General features: G+C 46.0%; 2 protein-coding genes across 2 annotated transcripts in view; one reads left to right on the top strand and one right to left on the bottom strand.

Annotated features, from left to right (window-relative positions):
• Positions 1 to 590: 590 nt before the first annotated feature.
• On the bottom strand, positions 591 to 14,033 carry LOC102842360 (neuferricin-like). The gene is made up of 4 exons (XM_006863473.1): positions 13,784 to 14,033; positions 6,247 to 6,387; positions 2,278 to 2,464; positions 591 to 807 (listed from the first exon to the last, which is right to left on the bottom strand). The coding sequence occupies exons 1-4, from the start codon at positions 14,031 to 14,033 to the stop codon at positions 591 to 593; spliced, it is 795 nt and encodes a 264-aa protein (XP_006863535.1).
• Positions 14,034 to 14,555: 522 nt separating this feature from the next.
• The window catches only part of ZZEF1 (zinc finger, ZZ-type with EF-hand domain 1), a 150,169-nt gene continuing 141,671 nt past the window's right edge, over positions 14,556 to 23,053 (top strand). The window contains exon 1 of the mRNA XM_006863278.1: positions 14,556 to 14,972. Within this exon, the coding sequence (XP_006863340.1) occupies positions 14,619 to 14,972 (354 nt within the window). The 5' untranslated portion in view covers positions 14,556 to 14,618. The remainder of the gene's footprint in view (positions 14,973 to 23,053) is intronic.

Here is a 23,053-nt window from a genome sequence, read left to right as displayed (position 1 = left end):
ATGCCTTAGGATACAGATCAAAGTTCGAGTTTGCAGGTTTACCAGTGTGGCGCCAAGGACAGAGCTTTACAGACACTGTCTATTTGGTATGGCTCTTTGGGATGCATCTGCTCAGAGTTGGTAGGGAATTACGGGGTCCCCTTTTGCCAGTACCCCAGACACCTGGACAGAGTTAGGAAAGGCTATGTTCCAGGCAGGGCCCAGGGCTACTGGCAGACAGGGCTGCAGGGTGGGGTGGTAGGTGTAAAGGAAGGGTGGGTACAAGCAATGTGGCAATTGAAACCCAGAGTCCTTTTGATTGTTTGCCATTTCTCAGTTAGTCATCGCGTGTCTGTTGCTATCTGTGTTCTTTGAAGGAAGATGGCACATGGATCTAAGGGGAAGTGGCAAAACAGGCTGAGCGGTAATGGCCTCGGCAGTTGCTGAGCTCTGGCCTCAGTCACAGAAAGGGGAGGGGACAAGAGTCACAGCGGCAGAATGTGGGCCAGAGTCCTGGTCTCATGTCAGGAGCCATCTGAGGACACAAAGGGGTTAACAGCTTACTGGAGTTCTGGGCAGGGTGCAGTATTACCCACATATAGGGCAACACCTTAGGGTGGGAATGAGCAGGTGGTGGCCAGGGGTGGGCAGCCTGTGTATTCCCCCAAGCTGGGGTGGTCCAAGTCTCCACGATTTCTGTGCAGAGGACTGTCCAGCATCTGGTCACTAGGGGGGCCAGTTGTCCGCACACACACGCAGTGGGCTTCCTTGGCACCCGGTTTATACAGCTTCCTGGGAACACCAATCCAGTCTCTGCTCACTCCTCCACTACGGAGAAAAGGATAGAGGAGTTCTGAACAGCGGGACTCACCAGTGTCTCCAAGACGCGGGGGAGGAGCAGCGAGCCAGGCCTTCCACTGCCCGGCTTGGGGTTTTCCCAAAGCAGAGCACTCTGTAGTGCTCACTGTCATGCCCTCTCCTGACGTCTCTCTCACCCGCGCACGTGCTCACATGTGTGAACAGCTGTGAGAGCTTCCCCACCAGTCTAGGGGTTTCTCAAAAGCAGTGTCGAGGTAACGGCTCCTCCCTCCCCACTGCATCCCAGCCCAGGGCTCAGTTGGGCTGGACCTTAGGGCCTGGGGAGTGGTCACAGAGATCTAGTCCTTGATGTTGCTGGGTTTCAAACAGGGAGGACTCAGCTCTGGCCCAACCTAACCTGAGCAACCTTCTAGGCCTGAACTCATTCTGGAGTGATGCATTCAGTCTCCCATGGTCTCATAGGCCTGGCAAAAGGAAAAGGGGAGTCTTGGAATCAAAGCCCCATATAATTTCCAGCTGGACAATAGTTCAAACCCACCAGCACTCCTCAGAAACCCTACACAGTCACTGAGTCAGAACTAATTCGACAGCACTTAACAACAAACAATTTCCAGCTGGGACCAGGACCTCTGGTCAGAGTCTGTTACCCAATCAGAAACCATTCCACTGGGAGCTTAACTCAAGAACATGGCTGTTCCTCCAGCCACAGGTCACATGACTCCACCACAGATTATGAACTGAATCACACCTGCTTCCTGACTTCACTGATGATTCTCCCAGTCTGATGGGAGATGCACAAGTCAGCAGAAAACAACAGATGGGCTGGAGGAAAGGAATAGGGAATAACGCTCACTGGGGATGGTTTGCGGGAAAGTAGGGCGTATAGAGCTCAGGCCTGGAAGGTACCCATCAAGCAGAGATGAAGGCTGTTGGGGGAGCAAGAAGCAGGCGCCCCAAGGGAGCAAAGTAAGCATCTGAACACACACAGGCCTCTGTTCCCACCTGCATGTGGGCTTGTGTCCTAGCACAGGCAGGCCCCACTTTGTCCTCACACCTACCTCTCAGTGGTCAGGTCAGATTCTCACAGCCCCTCCCTCACCCCCAATCTGACACACGAGGGCACTGGAGAAGCTACTTCTCTCCAGAGTGGTGAAGGTGAGGCCAAGGCCCTATGGGAAGAAAGTACTTTTGCCTTCCCGTTCCAGGCCGGGTTTCTTCAGCAGAATCTTGAGGGTATTAAAAAAGACATAAAATGTCCACCCTGATAATCTCATTCAAGTGTCTGTAGCAAAGTCCCACCATCGCTAATGTTTACAATTCCCCAGCAGCTTCCAATGTGCAGCCAAAGTGGGGGCTCAGTAGCCCAGAGCATGTCTCCAGTGAGAGTTGCCCAGGGCTAGTAGTTGGCGGCTTCACTGAAGAACGCACACAGGATGGCCAGTGAGAGGGGAGGGGACAGCACAAAGGAAGCCCCTTTACCTCTTTTGTGAACACCAGAGCCGGGTGCCCCTGGAGGCGCTCCACTCAGCATTGCATGGTGGAAACTTCTGCTTCTCTTTCATTTCCTGTTCACTTGCCTCCAAGCCTTTGATGATCATGGCTTCTACCAGGGTCAGTGCTGGGGTCGGGAGCCCATCTGCTCCGTAGAACCTGCCAACCACCTTTCCTATGGTGACAGGAAAGTTGATGTCAGCGTAACCGTGAGGGAGGCACGAACAGATGCTTAGTTTCCTTGTAAGCAGTTACAGTGAAGTTCAAGTTCCCAAGGTTTCTATACCCCACCCACCTCAGGCTCTCCAATAGCCTGTGGGTGCCTTACAATAGAGGGATGTCTGATGGGGGCCTTCTGTTTCAAACTCCCTCAGCATCTTACAAGATCCTAGACAGAAGCAACCCTGTTCTAGCTATGGAGTCCTCCAGTGCAGAAACACCATCCACACGTCAGTGTCCTGGGGGTGGAGCCAAGAGTATCTCACTCCACAGGGCTCTATGGTGCACGGGGCCACGCACAGTGCCTATTCAATCAATGTTTGATGAGTGAATGGCTCGTTAACTAACTTTTGTTTTTATTGTGAATTGAGTGATAGTTCACATGGGGGAACATCAGTTTTACACTCATCCTGTCGTATTCGTTTCATTGTGGTGATTACAATCCCCTGCATGTGTCATCATTTAACAGGTGTGCACCAAAACAGGAATATACAGTCAATCAAACAGCCAAAGGGCACAACCTGCAAGTCTGCCTGCGTCGGCCACCAGCACACACCCCTCTCCTTCCATAAGTCTAGAGTCCTTAGCTGCTCCGTCTCTCCACGTCATCATCTCTGCCTCCATCTCTGGTGTTGCTGCTTCTCTGGGTAGGCTGACAAACATTTTTGTGACTCAATTCTTCCCAACCTCAAAGGATTTTGTCTTCTCTAATGATAAATAAGCCACTTACTGAGCATTTGCTGTGCCAGGCACTCTGATCACTTCGTATCAGTATTTTTAAATCCTCAAAACAATGCTATGACAGAGAAATCATTGTTCCCATGTTCATAGCAAAGACAGTGGGAGATTCAACAACTCAGGCGCGTTTATGAAGCTAATAATTGGTCAGACTCTAAGCCTATGCTCTTGCCTCCATCAGTCTCTTCAGGCTCAGACGAACGCTGGTGGCATTGTGGGTTGCTAACTTCAAGATCGGTGGTTCAAACCCTCCAGCTGCACCATGGGAGTTAAGACAAGGTTGTCTGCTCCCATAAAGGTTTATGGTCTTATGAACCCTATGGAGCAATTCTATTCAGCTGCATAGGATCACTAAGAGTTGGAATTAACTTGAGGGCAGTAGGTTTGCCTGCCATGGATTCTTGTCAGAATTTTTAAAGGTCTGAGCTATGGCAGCAGCCAGGAAGTGATCCACTGCCTACAGGCCAGAGCCAGAAAGGGATCAGTTCTCCTTTGGTGCAGGGACATTCATCTCCAGGCCTGAGGTACAACAGGCCTTCACAGGCAGTACCTGTCACAGGGCAAGAGCAGCTGCTGACAATACTTCTAGGGAGAATGGCCAAGTTGGAGGAGGCAGCTATATGCCAGCCCCCAGCACTATGGGTCCCAACTGCTACAGCCTCCCAAAACTGGCTTTACCTTTGACTCCAAAGGACACTTGGGTTCACTGTGTTCATTCTTGCACGTCCAAGTCCCTGTTCTGACTCTCCTGTTTCTGTTACCCCTGGCCTTACCTAGGGTAGGCGCCTTGGCTCTAACTCTTCCTCCTTCACATCTAACCCAACAGCAAATGAACAAATCTTGTCAGACCTGCCTCTAAAACATATCTGGATTCTGTCCATTCCTGTCTATGTCCACAGCTACCACCTGCAGCCAAACCACCGACTTACCAACCAGAGTCTCCAATTGCTCTCACTACCACTTCACTCATGCATCCTACAGTTCCTTCTCCGCAGAGTACCTAGTGATCTTTTTAAAACATATATCATCTCGTCACCTCTGTGCCTGCTTAAAACCCTCCAATGGTTTCCCTACAGCACTTGGATTAAAATACAAACTTCTTATCAAGGCCTAAATTATTGGACTTCTGTTTCCTTCTTCAACCTTTTCTTAAGTCATTGCCCTAGGCCCCATCCAGCACACTAGCTTCCTTCCTGTTCCCTGGCCATGTTCAGCGGCTCCCACCTCAGACACTGTTTCTTCCACCTTGATCAAGACTCTTTTCCCTGAATGGCTGGCTGTCCAGGCCACTCACTGTCTAGGCCTCAGTTGAAGTGTCATCTCCTCCAGGCTTCTCCTAACCATACACTCTGAAGGTGCCTTCACACACATTTAGTTTTATTTTCCATATAGTTCCTCTGGAATCATCTCGTCTTTTTGCTTGTTGATGATGTGACTCCTAACCCGTAAGGCCCAGCACTCAAAACAGCTTTGGTACAGGGTATTTATTTTAAATACTAAACACATAAATGACTAGACCAGCACCATAGTCACAGGCTTGCACAAGACATTCCAGTATACAGAAGCTCTGTATTGCATGGTGGCAAGCCTGCTTGATGAGTTTCAGACCAGAGATCTAAAGAGAGGATATAGAAAGAATTCTAGAAGCTGTGTCTTGAAAACAGTGGTCACCATTGGCTGGGTCTCTAAGCCAATGCTGTATCCAGAACACAACCAAAAAAACAGCTTGGTCCCCTTCAAGGCCTGGCTGGCCATGTGGCTGCCAAGATCGCTTCCTGGATGCCTTTACTTCGGTATGAACCCTTATTAATCGTCTTCTTTAGACATGTCTTGAGGGTTTCCCCTCCTACAGAATGAGCTAACAGACAGCAGGAACTATATCCAACTTATTCCTGACCCAATGAGGACCAGAACGATATGTTGTGTGAAGTGCCGTCGAGTCGATTCCGACCCATAGCAACCCTGTATAGGGTTTCCAAGGAGTAAGTAGCTGGTGAGTTTGAACCTCTGACCTTGCAGTTCAATGACTTTGCAGTGTGACGCATTAGCCCACAGTGCCACACCAGTAGATAGTCAAATATATTCTGACTAGTTAAAATCCTCCTGAGGTGTAAACAGAAAGGCACAAACCGTCGATGTTATGAAAAAATGTCTGGTCCGCTTGGATAAGAAGGGAGCAGAGCGGTCACTAAGCATTCAAAGATTCTCAGAAACAGGAACTCAAGTCATAATGACAGAAGAGACATTCAGAGGAGCTAGGAGAAGAGACAGGGAACTCTTCAAGTTTAGAAGGTTTCCAACAGGGAAGGGACACTGATGTCCCACAAGGAGCGGGGCTCCTGGGAAGGTCAGAGCTGGGACAGATGGAGAAAAGGGCCCAGCCATCCCAGCTTTCTGTGTTCGCATAGCAAGCTAGTGTTCTGTACCGTTAACGTTTCTCTAGGACAGCATTAGACATCTCCCATTTCAAAGTGAGTTCCTCATGTCTTACCTACCAATAATTAGCAAACATGGTGTCCCACACAGCTGGCTTTACCAATGTTGGATTAACATCACCATCTTCCATCTGGGAGACAATTCATTGAGGATGTGCACAGGTTATTAATTGTCTCCTTGAGGACAAAATCAAAGGAAATTTGTCAAAACTGCACTCAAATTTAGATTTGAGTCCTTCATGGTCGTGTGGTGAAGCCAGGTGAGGCAGATTGGCTCAACGTGAGAAAGGGAAGCTGGAGACTCACATGGGGCACCAACAACCACTGACTTTGGGACAAACAAGCCTGCAGTCCTCTACTGAGAGGAAAGTGAGGGAAACAAGTGTCCCAGCCACCACCTTCTGAGACTCACTGCAACACCAATGACCAGAGTTTATGGGGAAAAGTTCTGGGCTATTTTTTCAGATGTCAACCTTGAGCCCAATATGCAAAGATTTCCAGGCACTTAAAACAAATTGCACGATGAACAAATGACATATATATGGGACGATCTGTGACTACTTACCAACGAATTCATAATTCTTCTCATAGAATGAAAGCCAGTTTTGAAGCGTCAGCATATCAGAATACGACAAGCCAGACACATCATCCACAAGACCTGCTTCAGAGTAGTCCCCGGTCACAAACGCTCTGGATGCATCTCGGCCTGGAGGAGAGAAGTTCCCAATGAATTAGGTGGTAAACCACAGGCAAGGTACCACTCACAGATCTCTTTCTTGGGAAACATTTCCTAAAAACCTCCATCTCCACCCTCAGACAGAGTGAATCATCTGTGACAGACACTCCTGGATCCTGGACACATGTTTTTAGCAACTGTCACCTTTACCACTTTACTTTCAGCAACTTGGAACACAGCTGATCACTTCCCCAATTTCTAGGGCACAATCCTCTCAGTTCCCCTGCTACCTCACTAGCGCTTCCTTTTCTACCAGCCTCAGAGGTCAAGTAGTGGTCACCTGTTCTGCTCTGGATCAGGAGCCCTGGTGGGCACAATAGTTAAGCGCTCAGCTTCTAATCAAAAGGTCATCAGTTCCAACCTATCAGCTGCTCCCTGGGAGAAAGACGTGGCACTTTGCTTCTGTAAATACCTAGAGTCTGGAAAATCCTCTGGGGGCAGTTCTACCCTGTTTTATAGGGCAATCAACTCGACGGCAGTAGCACTGGTTTTGATATTTCATCCACACCCTTCTCACTTAACAATCCCATCTACTCCCACGGTTTCTAATACTTTCCTACAGCAAAACTTGTCAAACTTGTACCTTTAGCTATGACTTTTCTGGAGCTCTAGTCCTGTGTATTTATTTGTCTACTCAATATCACTTAGTACCATCAAGTTGGTTCCAACGTAAAGCAACCCTGTACAGGGTTTACAGGAGGCTCCCAGATGTCTTACTGTTGTTGTTACGTGCCTTGGAGTTGATTCCGACCCATAGCGACTCTGTTTAAGGTTTCTGAGGAGCAGCTGGTGGGCTTGAACTGCTAGCCTTGCTACTGAAAACGACTTTAAAGTCCAGCGCATTAACCTACAGCACCACCCCAGGACTCCAGATGTCTTGTAGATTTCACAATTTCACAACCTTCTCACTGAATGAATGTGAGTCCAGCCCCAGGAAACCAGCACCTACTCTAACATTCTCTCAGTATTACCACTGCTATTAGCAATACGTCATCCAGTTGCACAATCCAGAAAAACTGTCCTTGATGGCACCTTCATTCCCCAATCCCTTTTTCTTCCTCCATAGTTCTTAAGTCAGTCTCCCCTTCTCCACCTTTTCTACCGTAGCCAAGCATTGAGAATACAAACAGCAAAAATATACATCGATTCAACTCTACGTGGCCAACACGGCAACACTGACTGCAGCCTTCCAGTTGTGCAGTCATGGTCCCCTTAGACTGATACTTTAAACACAACTAGATCATGTCATTCCCCTACTCAAAAATCCCCAGTGGCGCTTCCTCTTTTGGGCTATTGTAATGGTCTCATGCCTTCCCAGGTAACTGGGCTTCCTGCAGAAGGCTCGCCATGCCCCTTTCCTCCGGGTACACTGTTCCAGCCAGGCCTGACTTCCTTAGTGACTCCTACTGTGCAGCTCCTCATGGCAAGGGCCTTGCACATGCTGTTTTCAATGCCCTCACCTCTTCACCGAGCCCTGGGAGCATAGTGGTCACACGTTGGAGTGCTGACTTCAAGGTCACCAGTTTGAATCTACCAGCCACTCTGCAGGATAAAGATGAGGCTTTTTGCTCCTGTAAAGATTTACTGCCTCTGAAACCCATACCGGGTTGCTTTGAGTCGAAACCAACTCCAGGCACACCACTTCCTTTTTGCCTGTCTACCCTTCACTCATCCTCCAGCATCTTCAGGACAGCTTTCTCAAAGAAGCCCCCTCTCCAGCCCTCCCTCCCTACTACTAAACCAGAGGCTCTCGCAATCAGCAGCACTTTTTCCTTCTAACACTCATTGTGTCTGTATGGTCACTACTTAATGTCCGTCTTTTCTACTAGTTTGTAAGTTTTATCAGGGTAGAGAGCACACCAAACTCATCTAATGTTGAACTGCCAGTGTCGGGTATGGTGCCAAACAGATACTGATTGCTTGAAACACATACTTCAGTAGTCTTTCAGCACATAGTGCTGAGACAACATGGATGTGGTGGCTGTTGTCCTTAAATGTTGTCAAGTCGGTTCAGACTCATAGATACCCTGTGTAGGGTTTCCAAGGAGTGGCTAGTGAGTTTGAACTACCGACCTTGCAGTCCAGTGTTTATTATACAGCGCCAAACCAAGACTCTGGGATAACGAACAGCCATATGCAAGAGAATGAAACTGAATCTGTTATCTCTCTCACTGTATCAAAAAGTAGCTAAAAAAATAGGTTGATGACAGGTTTACTGATCAGAAAGAGAAAGGAGGAACCTGAAACTGTGGCCCTCTACCATCCTCCTGGCCTAATTTTCAGCCCAGCAGTAGGTGAGGACCGTAGTGGTTATGAGTCGGGCTGCTAATCTCACGGTCAGCAGTTCAAAACTACAAGTGGTTCCACGGGAAAGAGATGAGGCTTTCTGCTCCTGTAAAGATTTACAGCCTTGGAAACAACTATGAGTTGTAACCAACTCCATGGCACACAGCCACCACCACCAGTAGCTAAATATATAGTGGGGACATTAGTAAGGTATGCTCACCATGAACCGTCAATCATTTAAGACCAAAAGTACGACATTTACCTAGGACAAAATTCAAAAGGGTTGAGAAGGAGGGTGGAATGGAAATAGGCACCCCAGGGAGGAAGTGGTTAACAGTTGCTACATGGAGGGGACTGCCTTTATTGAAATGAAACAAAGTGTATGATTTGCTGAATGTAAAACTAATGATCTATTCTGTAATCTTCACTCCATTCACAATAAAGAGCAAAAAAAAATGTTTAAAATAGGTCAACGACCTTAATTTATGAATTAAACTATAAAACTCACAGAAGAAAACTTAGGTATAAGTCTTTGTGACCTTGGATTAGGCAATGATTTTATAGATATGACACCAAAAACATAAGCAACCACAGGAGAAAATAGATCAATTAGACTTCATCAAAAGTAAATACTTTGTGCCTCAAAGGACAGTAGAAAGTATACACAACTCACAGAGTGGGAGAAATTATTTGCAAATCATATATCTGATACGGGCTTGGTATCTCGAATACACACAAGACTCTTACAATCAAACAATTAAAAAACAAACACCATTTAAAAACAGACAGAGAACCTGAATAGTATTTCAGAGACACAGAAATAGTAGTAAGTACATGAAAGGCTGTTCACATCATGAGTTAGTAGAGAGATGCAAACAGTCAAACTATAATAAGATACTAATAGTGATTCTATGGAGCCGTGGTGTGCTGCTGTAGGATAAGCACTGGACTGCTAACCACAAGGCTGGTGGTTCAAACCCACCACATACTCCTTGGAAACCCTATGCAGATCCAGTAAGAGTCAGCACCAACAAAACAGCATTCAACAACGTCACCCTAGTGACTCTGCAGGGCAGAGTAGAAATGCCTCACAGAGTTTTGAAGGCTATGAATTGTCACAGATGCAGACCACCACATTCTTCACAAGGGCTCCTTTCTAAAAACCTAGACAATAATAAACATTGAAGAAAATATGGATATGGAAAAAAATAATACAGCTGTTTACTAACTGGAATTCAGTTTGTCACTTTCTGAAAAAACAAGTGTTATCACATGACCCAGTAATTCCACTGCTAGGTATATACCCAAGATAACTGAAAACAAAACATACATGCACAAAAACTTATAAATCAATGTTCACAGCAGCATTATTCATAATAGCCCTAAACTGGAAACAGCCCAAGTGCCCATCAGCTAAAGAATGAGCTAAACAAAATGTGGCAGGCAGATCTACATAATGGAGTATTTCTTCACCACAAAAAAGAATGTTAATTCACGGATGAAGCTTGAAAACAATGCTAAGCGGAAGAAGGCAGACAAAAAGCCACAATATGATTCCATTTCTACGAAATGCCCAGAACAGGCAGCTCTGTAGAAAAAGTACCTTCGTTGAGTTCCTAGGGACTTGGAGGGAGGATGGAAAGTGAGTACTAATGGTAGTGTTGCTTCTGAGGTCATGGAAACGTCCTGGAGTTGGACTGTGGTGACGTTTGCACAATTGTCTTAAATGCCACTGAGTCAGTTCCAACTGAAAGCTCCCCTTATATAGGGTTTTAGAGGCGCAGCTGGTGAGTTTGCACTGTTGACCTTGTGGTTAGTGGTCCAGTGCTTATCTTACAGTGCCACGGCAGGAGTCCTGACTATACTAATAATGAAAAATGAACTGTACACTTTTGCACTGTTGACCTTGTGGTTAGTGGTCCAGTGCTTATCTTACAGTGCCACGGCAGGAGTCCTGACTATACTAATAATGAAAAATGAACTGTACACTTTTGAAGGGTGAATTTTGTTGCTTGAATTATATCTGTATTAATTAATAATAAAAATATTGAATGAACAAATGAATGCTTCCCTACTAGAATGTGAGCAGTTGGGAGCATGATATGGATATCTGATTCCCAGCACCTGGTGGCATAAGACAGGCCACATGGTAAGGCTGTCCTCAGTCCATTCCAACACACAGTGACTCCAGGTGTGTCAGATAGAACTGTGATCCACAGGGTTTTCAACAGTTGATTCTCCCCCTCCCCCTTCACCCTCCAGAAATACATCACCAGATCTTTCTTCTTCAGTACCTCTGGGTGGCCTTGAGGCTCCAACTTTTCAGTCAGCAGCCAAGTGCGCTAAACATTTATACCACTCAGGGACTCTAGTCACATAAAGGTACCAAAAAACCAAACTTACTGCCATCAAGTCACAGCAACCCTATGTCTTTACCAAAGCAGACAACCTCATCTTTCTCCTGAGGAGCACGCAGCTGGTGGGTTCAAACACCCAACAGAACCAAACACTGCCTGACTCTGTGCTAGCCTCGGAATTGTCATGTTTGAGCCCACTGCTGCAGCCACTGTTTCAATCCTTCTTGTTGGGGTCTTCCCCTCTTATACTGACCCTCCACTTTTCCAAGCATGATGGCCTTCTCCAGGGATTGGTTCTTCCTGACATGTCCAAAGATGAGACAAAGTCTTGCTATCCTCACCTCTAAAAAGCATTCTGGTTGTATTTCTTCTAAGACAGATTTATCTGTTCTTTTGTCAGACTACAGTACTTTCATTATTCACCTGTGCCATACCTCAAAGGCATCAATTCCTCTATGGTCTTCCTTATTCATTGTCCAGATTTCCCGTTCTTATGAGGTGACTGAAAATACCATGACTTGGGTCAGGTGCACCTTAGTCCTCAAACTGATCTCTTTGCTGTTTAATACTTTAAAGAGACATTTTGCAGATTTACCTAATGCAGTATGTTTTTTTGATTTCTTGACTGCTGCTTCCATGAGTGTTGATTGTGGATTCAAGTAAAAGGAAATTTTTGACAGCTGGAATCGTTTTCTCCATTTATCATGTTATTTATTGATCCAGTTGTGAGGAATTTGGTTTCTTTAAATGGCGGTGCAATCCATACTAAAGGTTGTGGTCTTCGGTCTTCATCAGTAACTACTTCAAATCCGCTATGGTTCCTGAAAGCAAGGCTGTGTCTTTTGCCTATCACAGGTTGTTACTGAGTCTTCCTCTAATCCTGATGCCCAGTTCTTCTTCATATAATACAGCAGCTCAGATTACTTGCTCAGCACACTAATTAGACCCTGAATGAATCTGGGCACATAAAAACTCAATACACAGAACAGCACCCCCAAAACGAAAGCCACACTAACAGTCAGAATAGCTGAGTCACCATCTAGCAGGATAGTTGTGAAGTGCCATTGAGTCTGCTGCAATTCATAATGACCTTGTATACAGTTTCTGCTGAGTAGCTGGTGAGTTTGAACTGCTGACTTTGTGGTTCAAACCGACCTTGCTATCTAGTGCTTATCAACAGTGTTGTTGTTGTTATGTGCCGTGGAGTCGGTTCTCACTCACAGCGACCCTGTCAGGGTTTCTGAGGCTGTCAAACTTTACGAGAGCAGGAAGCCTCATCTTTCTCCTGCGGAACAGCTGGTAGTTTCGAACTGATGACCCTGAGGTTAGCAGTCCGATTCATAACCACTGTGCTACCAGAAAAGTGCCCACAATGGGCAGGTCAGTCTCAGTTATGCTTCTAACTCTGTCATTGAGTCAATCCATGTGCTTAAAATCCAGAGATCATCAGGCCTGCTTTCCAAGGGTTCGAACTGCTAACCTTTCAGTAGTAGTCAAATGTTTAGCTGTTTGCCCTGGATGCTGTTGCTATTAAATGCCAGAGTCAGTTCCAACTCACAGTGACCCTATATAGTGTTTCAAGGAGCAGCTGGTGGGTCTGAACCACCAACCTTGTAGTTAGCATTCCTGTGCTTATCCTACAGCTCAGTCTTTAACCCCTGAAGAACTGTTTGAGGAGTTTGGCAATACCACCTGGATTTATAAACTCTTTCTGTCAATGCTTTTATTTCCAAAGTTCTCTCTGGAGAGAGGTAAATGATTTGTATTTAAGCCCCTTCGATAGAGATCAGTGAAAAATGCATTATTTAACACTCTGGTAGCTGCTACCCTTAGGGTTAACAGTTTGAAACTACCAGTAGTTCCACTGGACAAAGATGAGGCTTTCTGCTCCCGTAAAGATTTACAGCCTCGGAAACCCTATGCAGAGTCACTATGAGTCGGCACCGACTCCACCGCACATCACCACCAACCACCGCAGTGACTGGCCCAGGAGTCGGTGTGGGCCTACAGGATAAAGCACATCGCAGTTTGCTGCCTTAAAGATTACAGCCTCAGAATCGCTATGAAGCAGTTCTGCTCTGTCATATAAAGTCACTGAGTCAAATCCACTCAGGACGTTCGTTTTTTGTTTTTTCTTTAAATGAGCATAAATCTCGCACACAGCAGGTACCCGGGGCTTCTGATCATCAAGGAAGGGTGTTTAATAATTGGCAGAAATCAAGCTGGGCGGTGGGAAATGAAAAATAGGGTAGACAATGTAACAGTTGGCCACAGTTCCCCCGAAGCTAGACCCCGAGGCGCTAGTCTAATGAATGGGTGTTGTTGTTGATGTGCCGTCGAGTTGGTTCCGACCCACAGCGACCCAGTATAGGGTTTCCGAGGCGCGGCTGGTGAGCTTGAACCGCCGACCTTGCAGTTCAAACGACTTTGCAGTTTGGCGCATTAACCCACAGTGCCACACCAGGACCCCGATGAGTGGGTTGTTGTTGTCAGGTGCCACTGAGTCGGAATCGACTCTTAGCGACCCCATGCACAGCAGAACGGAACAATGTCCGATCCTGGGCCAACCTCACTACCGTTGCCACACTTGAACGGGTAGGGAGGAGAAAACAGCAGATGAATGAATGAATGCATGAATGAATAAACGAAATAACAAAAGAGGTACAGACAGCGACTGTCCTGCGCAGAAGCAGGAATGGCACAGCCGCCTCATTGATTGATACCTGCGAAGCCGCTATAGTGGGCCCCAGGCTCGTAGTGTCTCCGGCCAGAGGACACATCGTAGACGCGGCCGAGCAACGCCAAATAGAGGCCCGGGTCCCCTGGGCCGCCGCGGTAGCAGGCCAGCTCCTCGGGTATGAAAAGGTGGAAGCCAGCGCGGGGACGCCACCAGCCCAGCAACCATGCTGCCACCATCGCCGCTGCCGCTATGGCCAAGCACAGGCAGAGCTCACGCCCGCAGAACCTCAGCATTTAGACAGTCGCAACCCCTCCCCCCACCACTTACGAAGTTGCCGCTTTTCTATCCAAACTAAGATGGCGGAGACATCGGCTATGACGTCACCAGCGCGACGTTCTCGCTTCCTTGTCCGCTATCACTAATGAGACAGCGGAGGACTGAAAATATGAAGTCTTTAGCGAGAAGTTCACCTCTGACTCCCACTCTTTCTAGCAAAACTTGTGGCAGTGGAGGAATTCAAAGAACGCGGGGCAGCGAAAGACCTTGCTTTCCAGGGTGTCTGCCTCCAACAAAAATGGCGACAATGGAAGCTGAAAGATGACGCTAACGTTATGACAGACACGCCCGCTTGGAAATCAGGGTTCCACCCCTTGCTGCAGATCTTCTTGCTTAGCTGTCGGTGGGCCTGTCGAATCCGCTTGACGGCGTCTTTGCGACAGCAGTGCTAACTTGACGACGAGGAAGCCGGAAGCCACCGCCGCCGCCGTGCTCCCCTCCCTGTCCCCGCCCGCGGGTGCCGTCGGAGGTTGACAGGTCGAGGCGGGGAGGCGGCGGCGGCGGCGGCGGCGGCAAAGCCGGTTGCCCAAGACGGAGTCCCCATGGGGAACGCTCCGAGTCACAGCAGTGAAGACGAAGCGACAGCCGCTGGCGGCGAATCCTGGAGCCCACACCAGGATTGGGCCGCGGACTCGGGCACAACCCCCGGCCCGGGCCCCGCGGCCCCTGCGCTACCGCTCGCCGCGGCGCTGCTGGAACCGGCCCGGCTACGAGAGGCGGCGGCTGCGCTGCGGCCCATGCCACCCTGCGAGTCGCTGGTGTCGAGGCACCACGGCGCGCTGTTGCGCTGGTTGGAAGAGCGGCTGGGCCGCGGCGAAGAGTCCGTCACTCTGGAGCAGTTTCGGGAGCTGCTGGAGGCTCGCGGCGCCGGCTGCTCTGGCGAGCAGTTCGAAGAGGTCAGGGCGGGCTGGCGATTGCGGGGGTGGGAGCAGGACATCCGCCCTCTAGGGCGTGAAGAGAGGTGGGCAGGAGCTTTGGAAAAGCCAAGCTGAAACCCACAGGGTCTGAGGAGCCAAGAGTGGAAGCATTGGGGTGCCAGGACTCACGTGGGGCGCTTGCTCTATCTTTTTCTAACCTTTATTAGATTTATGGAAAGGCCAGACTAGGCCGTCCTTGATCTTAAGAACTGGCCAAGCCCAGATGTCTTTGCATGTTGTGGTATAGCCAGTCATTTGTATCGTTGGCTGACGCTGGATCCGTGCTCAGAGCTTCTGTATCCGAGTTCAGAGCAATTCTAGGACTCAAGGCGTGGTACTGAAAACTACTCTGTTTTATTGGCCCTTCAAGTTTCGTAGAGCACCTTCCTAGTTCAATGCGAGCTCCTAAATATGGAAGGGGACTAACATACTGGAAAAGCACTCTAAAATTAGTCATTCTCATTACACGAAACAGAGCTTTTTGAAACACATTTGCTTTTAGGTCTTCAAAGAACCGTAAGAGGATTTTAGATTGGTTTAAACTACCATAAGGGAGCCCTGGTGACGTACTCTCGGCCACTAACCAAAACCACTAACCAAAAGATCGGTGGTTCGAGTACACCAATTGCCCTAAGGGAGAACAATGTGACTGTTAGTTTCTGCAAAGATTTACAGAACCCTATGGAGCTCTGGTAGCATAGTGGTTACGAGTCGAGCTGCCAACTTCAAGGTCACTAGTTCGAAACTACCAGCGGTTCTGCGGGAGAAAGATGAGGCGCTCCCGTAAAGATTTACAGCCTTAGAAACCCTGTGCAGGGTCACTGTGAGTCAGAACCGACTCCAGGGTACTTACCAACAAGAAACAACATGGGCTTCTATGGAGTCCTGGTGTGGCGCCGGACTGCAAAACCGTTTGAACTGCAAGGTTGTTGGGTCAAGCTCTCCAGCTGCTCCTCGGAAACGCTATGCAGGGTCGCTATGGGTCGGAACCGACTTGACGGCACATAACAACATGGTGTTCTACAGGATCCCTGTGAGTCGGAATGGACTGCAGGACAGTGGATTTGGTTTGGAAACCACTATAGTGGAGGCCTGGTTTGGCGCTTTAGGACAGGCACTCTACCTCAAGGTCGGTTTGAATCGAAATGTCAGCGGTTCAAACTCACCAGCTGGTCCTCGGAAACCCTATACAGGGTCACTATGATTTGGAACCAACTGACTCTACAGCACTTAACATAGTGGAATCCTAGAGTCCTGGTGTGGCACTGTAGGATAAGCACTGGACTGCTAACTACAGGTGGGTGGATTAAACCCACCAGCTTCTCCTTAGAAACCCTCTACAGGATTGCTGAGTCAGAACTGCATTGATGAAGCTTGACACATAATCCCTAAATGAGCGCTGTCTGGACTTTGAACCATAGGATAGACAGCTTGAGTCCATCAGCCTCTCCATAGGAGAAAGATGAGGCTTTCTGCATCCGCAAAGATTGAGTTCCTCAGAAACCCTATACAGGGTTGCTATGAGTCAGAACCCAGTAAAGGGCAATTAACAACAACATAGGCCCTGAAATTGATAGGGAAATACTAACATCCATTTTTACTAAATCATTAACAGTAAATTGATTTGGTACCAAATTGTTATCAATAGGAATTGTTTGTACTGAATGCTTCATTTTACACATGTTGTTGTTGTTAAGTGCCATTGAGTCCATTCCGACCCATAGCCACCCAGTATAGGGTTTCCAAGGGGCAGCTGGTGAGCTTGTACCACCAACCTTGCAGTTCAAATGGCTTTTCAGTCTGACACATTAATCCACAGCGCCACACCAGGACTCCATAGGAAGAGACTTATCCAGTCACCCAGAATTGTTGGCATAACTGAGTTTATTGCCCAATCTCTTGATTTTTTTTTTTTTTTAAATAATTCCACTACCTTCAGCCTAGGAAACCCAGTGGGACACTCCTGTTCTTGAAGGTCGCTGTGAGTTGGAATCAACTTGAGGACACACAACACAGCATTCCTCCTTGGAATTTTTTGTTGTTCTTAATTTCATGGTATTATAACCAAAAAACTAAAAAGAATCTTAAAAACATCTATATTTATGCAATTGAGTAAGCCACGTAGAATCTCTCTAGTGAGTCTATAAAGCAGTAAGCTGACAGATACTTATAGTACTATTAAAAAGTATTGTGCAGTTTAAAAGTAGAGGCTTTCACAATATTTTAAGAATTTTTTCTGTACATGGTCAGAATCCAAATAATGTAGTTTGTATGTTTTTCATGTTTTCCCTTAAAAATGTCTTTTGGGTATCTTGCCTCATGAATATTGGTTATATAGTACATATATATGTGTTCTATTCTGGCACCCAGGTATACTGTGATAATATGAAAATAGCAAGTGGTAGGGCAGATAGTGGCATGCAGAGCTGCTCGACATTTCAGAATCATCCAAAGACTAATGGAGAGAAACAGTGGTTGCATTGTGAGTGTGTCTGCCAGGAATAGAGCTCTAAGTAGAGTGTCAGCTAGCCCTGTAATGGAAGTCCAAGAAGTCTTTGAGGCATGGTCCAGAAATCACTCCAGGGCTATGGCATTCTTTTGTTCTTTGAGTAAATATTTCTTGGGCACATACTGATTGCCCAAAAGTTGGATGACCGTGGCTACTTGCTCTTCACAAGTATGTAATATGTGGAAGAGATAGACCTTAATATAGTAGCTATAGATATGGTGAGTGCTACCCCAGGAAAAGTGTAAGGAATAAATAGCAGGAGTAGTTAACCTCATCTCAGGAGTCCTGGGTGGCATTGAAGGATCAGCACTATACTGCGAACCACAAGTTTGGCAGTTCAAACCCACCAGCTGTTCCTCTGAAATCCTATACAGAGTTGCTATGAATCAAAACAGATTTGATGGCACTTAATGACAATGAGTCAAGGCCAACAGTTCAAATCCAAAATTCACTACTGCTCTGTGGGAGAAAGATGAAGCTTTCTGCTTGCATAAAAATTGACAGCCTCGGAAACCCTATACAGGGTTGCTTTGAGTTGGAATCGACTCAATGACATTGGGGAAAGAAGCCAAGGAAGTGTTTGGCTACTAACTGAAAAGCTAATGGCTCAAATCTACTCAGAGGTGCCTTGGAAGAAAGACCTGGCAATCTACTTCTGAAAGATCACAGCCACCGAAAACCCTATGGAGCCAAGTTTTACTGTGATGCATAGGATCACCATGAGTTGGAATCAACTAGACAGCAACTGTTTTTGTGGTTTAGGGAGTCAATGAAGCCTTCACCATTTTAGCTCCGATTTGAAGGGTGAAGGTTCGACGACAAAGTGGTGTTCCGGGCAGAGAGAATCACACAAAGGTCATACACACAGAGACTGGAGACTCTGGAATAGGTCCTTGTGAGGGTTAGACAAAACTGCCTGAAGGAACAGAAAATCCAGTGTATCGGGATTTCAACAAACTGCTCATTTCTTTTTCATGGAAAAATCCAGGTAGACAGTTGAGGATTAATAAGACCCTTTCCTAATCCCCAGGGACCTGGGCTCCATCTAGCTTGTGCTGCCATCCTCCACAGGCACTTTGCATTAGCTGTCCAAATGACTGTTCCAGCCGTCACATTCTGACCCATAAGAAAAGGGTTCTTAAGGACATGACTTACACCTGTTGGCCTGACCTTAGTCACATGGCCACACTTAGTTGCAAGGGAGACAGGGAAAGATCTTTATTCCATGCCCATGTAGAGAGCTACAAATTGGAATTTAATAACTAAGAAAGAGGAGATTAGGTACAAAAACAAAAAAATCATTGTCATCGTGTCCCTTCTGACGCATAGTGACCCTATTGGCTAGAGTCGAACTGCCCCTCAGGGTTTCTAAAACACATCTGTATAGAAGCAGACTGGCACATCTTTCTATTGGAGTGGTCAGAGTTCAAACTGCCAGCTTTTCTGTTGGCAGCTGAGTGCTCTAACCATTTACCACTGGGATTCCTCTAGGAGAAGAGATACTGGGTCATCAGTCTTGATTCACATGGCAGGATCATGGACTGTAGAAGAGAGAGGGGACAGAAGTCTACAGGGAGCACATCATGAGTCCTTTGTCACCTGTGCTAAGGAGTTTGAAACAGTGGAGTGTTAAGCTAAGTACCATGATGATTCTGGCTAACTTGTAAAGAGTTCAGGGAGAGTAGCCAGAGTGGACCCAAGGAGACCAGATAAAAGGCTGTGTGGCAGTCTGGGTAAGAGATTCAGTGGCTTGGGCTAGAATGGTGTCAGTGAAAGTGACATGAAGTGGACAAATTTTAGAGCTACTTAAGCGGTAGAATTAGCAGTCCTTGGAGACTTACTACAGGATTCCTGCTAGCATGAGTTACATGTTGAGGTACTAACCACAAGTTCAGCAGTTCAAATCCACCAACTGTTCAGGGGAGAAAGAGGGCGCTTTGTGCTCCCATAAAGATTTACAGCCTCGGAAACCTTACATAGGGTTATTTTGAGTCTGAATCGACTCCCTGGCAGTGGGTTTTAGTGGGTGACTTATTGGATGTAGGTAAAGGATTAGGAGGAGAAAGAAACGAAGGATGGCTCTCAAATTTCTGATTGGAGCGATTAGAAGAATCATGGTGTTGTTTATTGAGAAAGGGAGCTGTCTTAGTTCTCTAGTGCTGCTGTAGCAGAATTAGCACCAATGGATGGCTTTAACAAACAGATTGATTCTCACAGTTTGAGTAGCTAAAAGTCCAGATTCAGAGTGCCAGTTTTGGATAGAGGTCCTTGTCTCCCTTCAGCCTTTGTAGGCCCAGCATTCTTTAGAGGTCTCCATGTATCTTGGCATCAATTGTCCCCTGGGTCTAGGAGCTTCACAGTGCAGGGGACCCAGTCCAAAGGTCACGCGCCACATCTGGCTCTTCCTTCTTGGTGGCCCTAGGTCCCTCTGTCTCTGCTCACTTCTCCTTTTATCTCTGAAAAGAGATTGATTCAAGATATGACTTAATCCTATAGATTGCATCCAACCTTGTTAAAATCATTGTTTTAAGTACTGTTGAGTCACTTCTAACTCATAGCAACCCTAACTCATAGGGTTTTCCAGAAGTGGCTGATAGGTTTGAACCACTGACCTTGTGCACACTAGGACCTCATTAACATCATTTTGTTGTTGTGTGCCATTAAATTGGTTCTGACTCCTAGGGACCCTATGTAGGGTTTCTGAGGAGTGCCTGGTAGATTTGAACTGCTGACATTGTGGTTAGCAGGTCAGTGCTTATCCTATAGTGCTACACCAGAACTTACGTTAACATGGAAGTAAGGATTTACAACACATAGGATAATTACATCAAATCAAGGATGGATCACATCATGGTTGTGGTTGCATTATATTAGATGGCAAACAGAATCCTGTTCAGCAATGTTGACACAAAACCTTAACTATCATAGGAAAATTTTGTTGTTGTTGTTAGGTGCCATAGAGTCAGTACCGACTCATAGCAGCTTTCTGCACAACAGAATGAAACACTGTCTGGCCCTGCACCAACCTCACAATTGCTGCTACCACTGTGCCAATTCCATTTCATCGGGGGTCTTCCTCTTTTTCTCCGACACTCCATTTTACCAAATATGGTATCTTTCTGCAGTGACTGGTCCCTCCTGACAATATGTCCAAAGTACAAGAGACAAGTATGGCCACCCTGGCTTCTAAGGAGTATTCTGGCTGTACTTCTTCAAATACAGATTGGTTTGTTCTTTTGGCAGTCCATGGTACTTTTAATATTCTCCAACACTATAGCTCAAATGCATCAAATCGTCCACAGTCTTTCTTATTCACTGTCCAACTTTTGCATGCTTAAGAAGCTATTGAAAATACTGTGGCTTGGGTCAGGTGTACCTTAGACCTCAAACTGACATCTTTGCCCTTGAACACTTTAAAAAAGTCTTATGCAGTCAATCTGCCTAATGCAGTACATCGTTTGATTTCTTGACTCCTGCTTCCATGAGTGTTGATGGTTGATCTGAGCAAACTGAAGTCTTTGATAACTTCAGTCTTTTCTCCACTTAAATGGATGTTATTTATTGAGTCAGTGGTGAGGATTTTTGTTTACATTGAGGTACAACCCATACTGAAGGCTGTAGTCTTTGATCTTCATCAGTATTTTAAATCCTCTTCATTTTCAGCAAGCAAGCTTGTATCATTTGCATATTGCAGATTGTCAGCGAGTCTTCCTGCAATCCTGATGGCACATTTTTCTTCATATAATCCAGCTTCTCAGATTATTTGTTTAGCATACAGACTGAATAAGTATGGTAATGATAGCCCTCATTTCAAGTCCTCTTCTGGAAGTTCGCTGTCAATGTATGCTTGCAGCCATTTTTAAATTACCTTTAGCAAAATTTTACTTGTGTGGAATATTAATGATACTGTCCAATGATTTCCGTATTCTGTTGGGTCACCACTCTTTGAAATAGACACAGATATGGATCTCTTCCAATTAGTTGGCCAGGTAATTGTCTTCTCAATTTCTTGGCGTAAATGAGTGAGTGCCTCCAGTGCTGTATCAGTTTGATGGGATTTAGATTTGTTTTCCATCAATTCCCAGAGTCTTGTTTTTTGCTAATTCCTTCAGTGCACCTTGGACTTCTTCCTTCTGTATCATTGGCTCTTGATCATATGCTTCTTCTTCAGATGGTTGAACATCAACCATCTCTTTCTGGTACAGTGATTCTGTACTCCCTGCATTTTCTTTTGATGCTTTCTACATTATTCTACAATATTTTACCCATAGAATCCTTCAATATTTCAAGTCAAGGCTTGAATTTTTTTAAAAAAATGTTTTATTGTGAATTATGTGATAGTTTACATGGGTGAACATTAGTTTTACATTCATCCGATCTTATATCGTTTCGTTGCCATGGTTACAATCCCCTCCATGCATCATCAACCAAGGATATACCCTACAAGGGCTTGACTTTTTTCTTCAGTTCCCTCAGCTTTAGAAATGCTGAGCATGTTCCCTTTTGGTTTTCTAACTCCAGGTCTTTCGCCACTCTTCTGTTGTACTGTGTGTGTGTTGCTGTGATTCTGGAAGCTGTGCCACAGGTATTTTAAATACTTTCAGGGTCACCCACGGTGGACAGGTTTCAGCTGAGACTAGGAAGAAGGAGAGATGGACTACTTCCGGAAATTTAGTCACTGAAAACCTTATGAGTAGCTGTGGACCACTGTCAGCACCAAGAGCATTTTAGGGAAGGACAGATCCGAGTTCAGTTTTGGTTTAAAGTGCCTGTGCAAGAGCTAAGTGGATATATATTGCAGACAGTTGGTTATATGGTTCTGAAGTCCAAGAGGGGATAGTCTAGGAGATAATAGAATCATCAATTACTTGGAGTTTTCAATACAGTCATTTGCATTGTTTAGTTTCTGAGAAGATAAGCTGCATTGCTTCACTTATTGTACTGAATTTGTTTTTCTTTCAGTGACCAAGTATGAAAAGATTTTGAGAATGTAAATCCCTAAGAGGTAGTCCACAGGCATTTATACTTCAATTCTGAGGCCATTCAGTCACTGTAACCAAAGAAATATACAGGAAGCAAAAGTGTGAATGGTTATGCCTTCCTATTAAGTGACACAGAAGTGTGGTAGTTGTCATATATGTGGCAGAAATAAATATTATGAAGTCATAAGCACAGTAATAAGGATTGGTTATTTATAAAATGTTTTGAGTTATTTTTATCAAAATTCCTGAGAGAATCTAGATTTATGGCCCAGGGTATTAAATATCCATAAACAGAGCTCATAAAAGGTGTGCTTGAAAGTCATCTTTTACATCGTACCAGTATCTCACCTCAGTCTGTATGTTGTTAAGTGCCACTGAGTCGATTCCAACTCATAGCAACCCTGTGTAGGGTTTCCCAGGAGTGGCTGGTGGATTTGAACTGTTGACCTTGCTGTTCAAACTGACCTTGTAGTCCAGTCCCACAGCGCCACACCAGGACTCCTCAGACTATATAACATGTTCAAATACATAGTGTCTGTTAATTTCGGCCAACCATGTGGAACAGGTAA

The sequence above is a fragment of the Chrysochloris asiatica genome, unplaced genomic scaffold, assembly GCF_000296735.1.
Source record: "Chrysochloris asiatica unplaced genomic scaffold, ChrAsi1.0 scaffold00054, whole genome shotgun sequence".
NCBI lineage: Eukaryota > Metazoa > Chordata > Mammalia > Afrosoricida > Chrysochloridae > Chrysochloris > Chrysochloris asiatica.
This window is presented reverse-complemented; position numbering and strand designations above follow the sequence as displayed.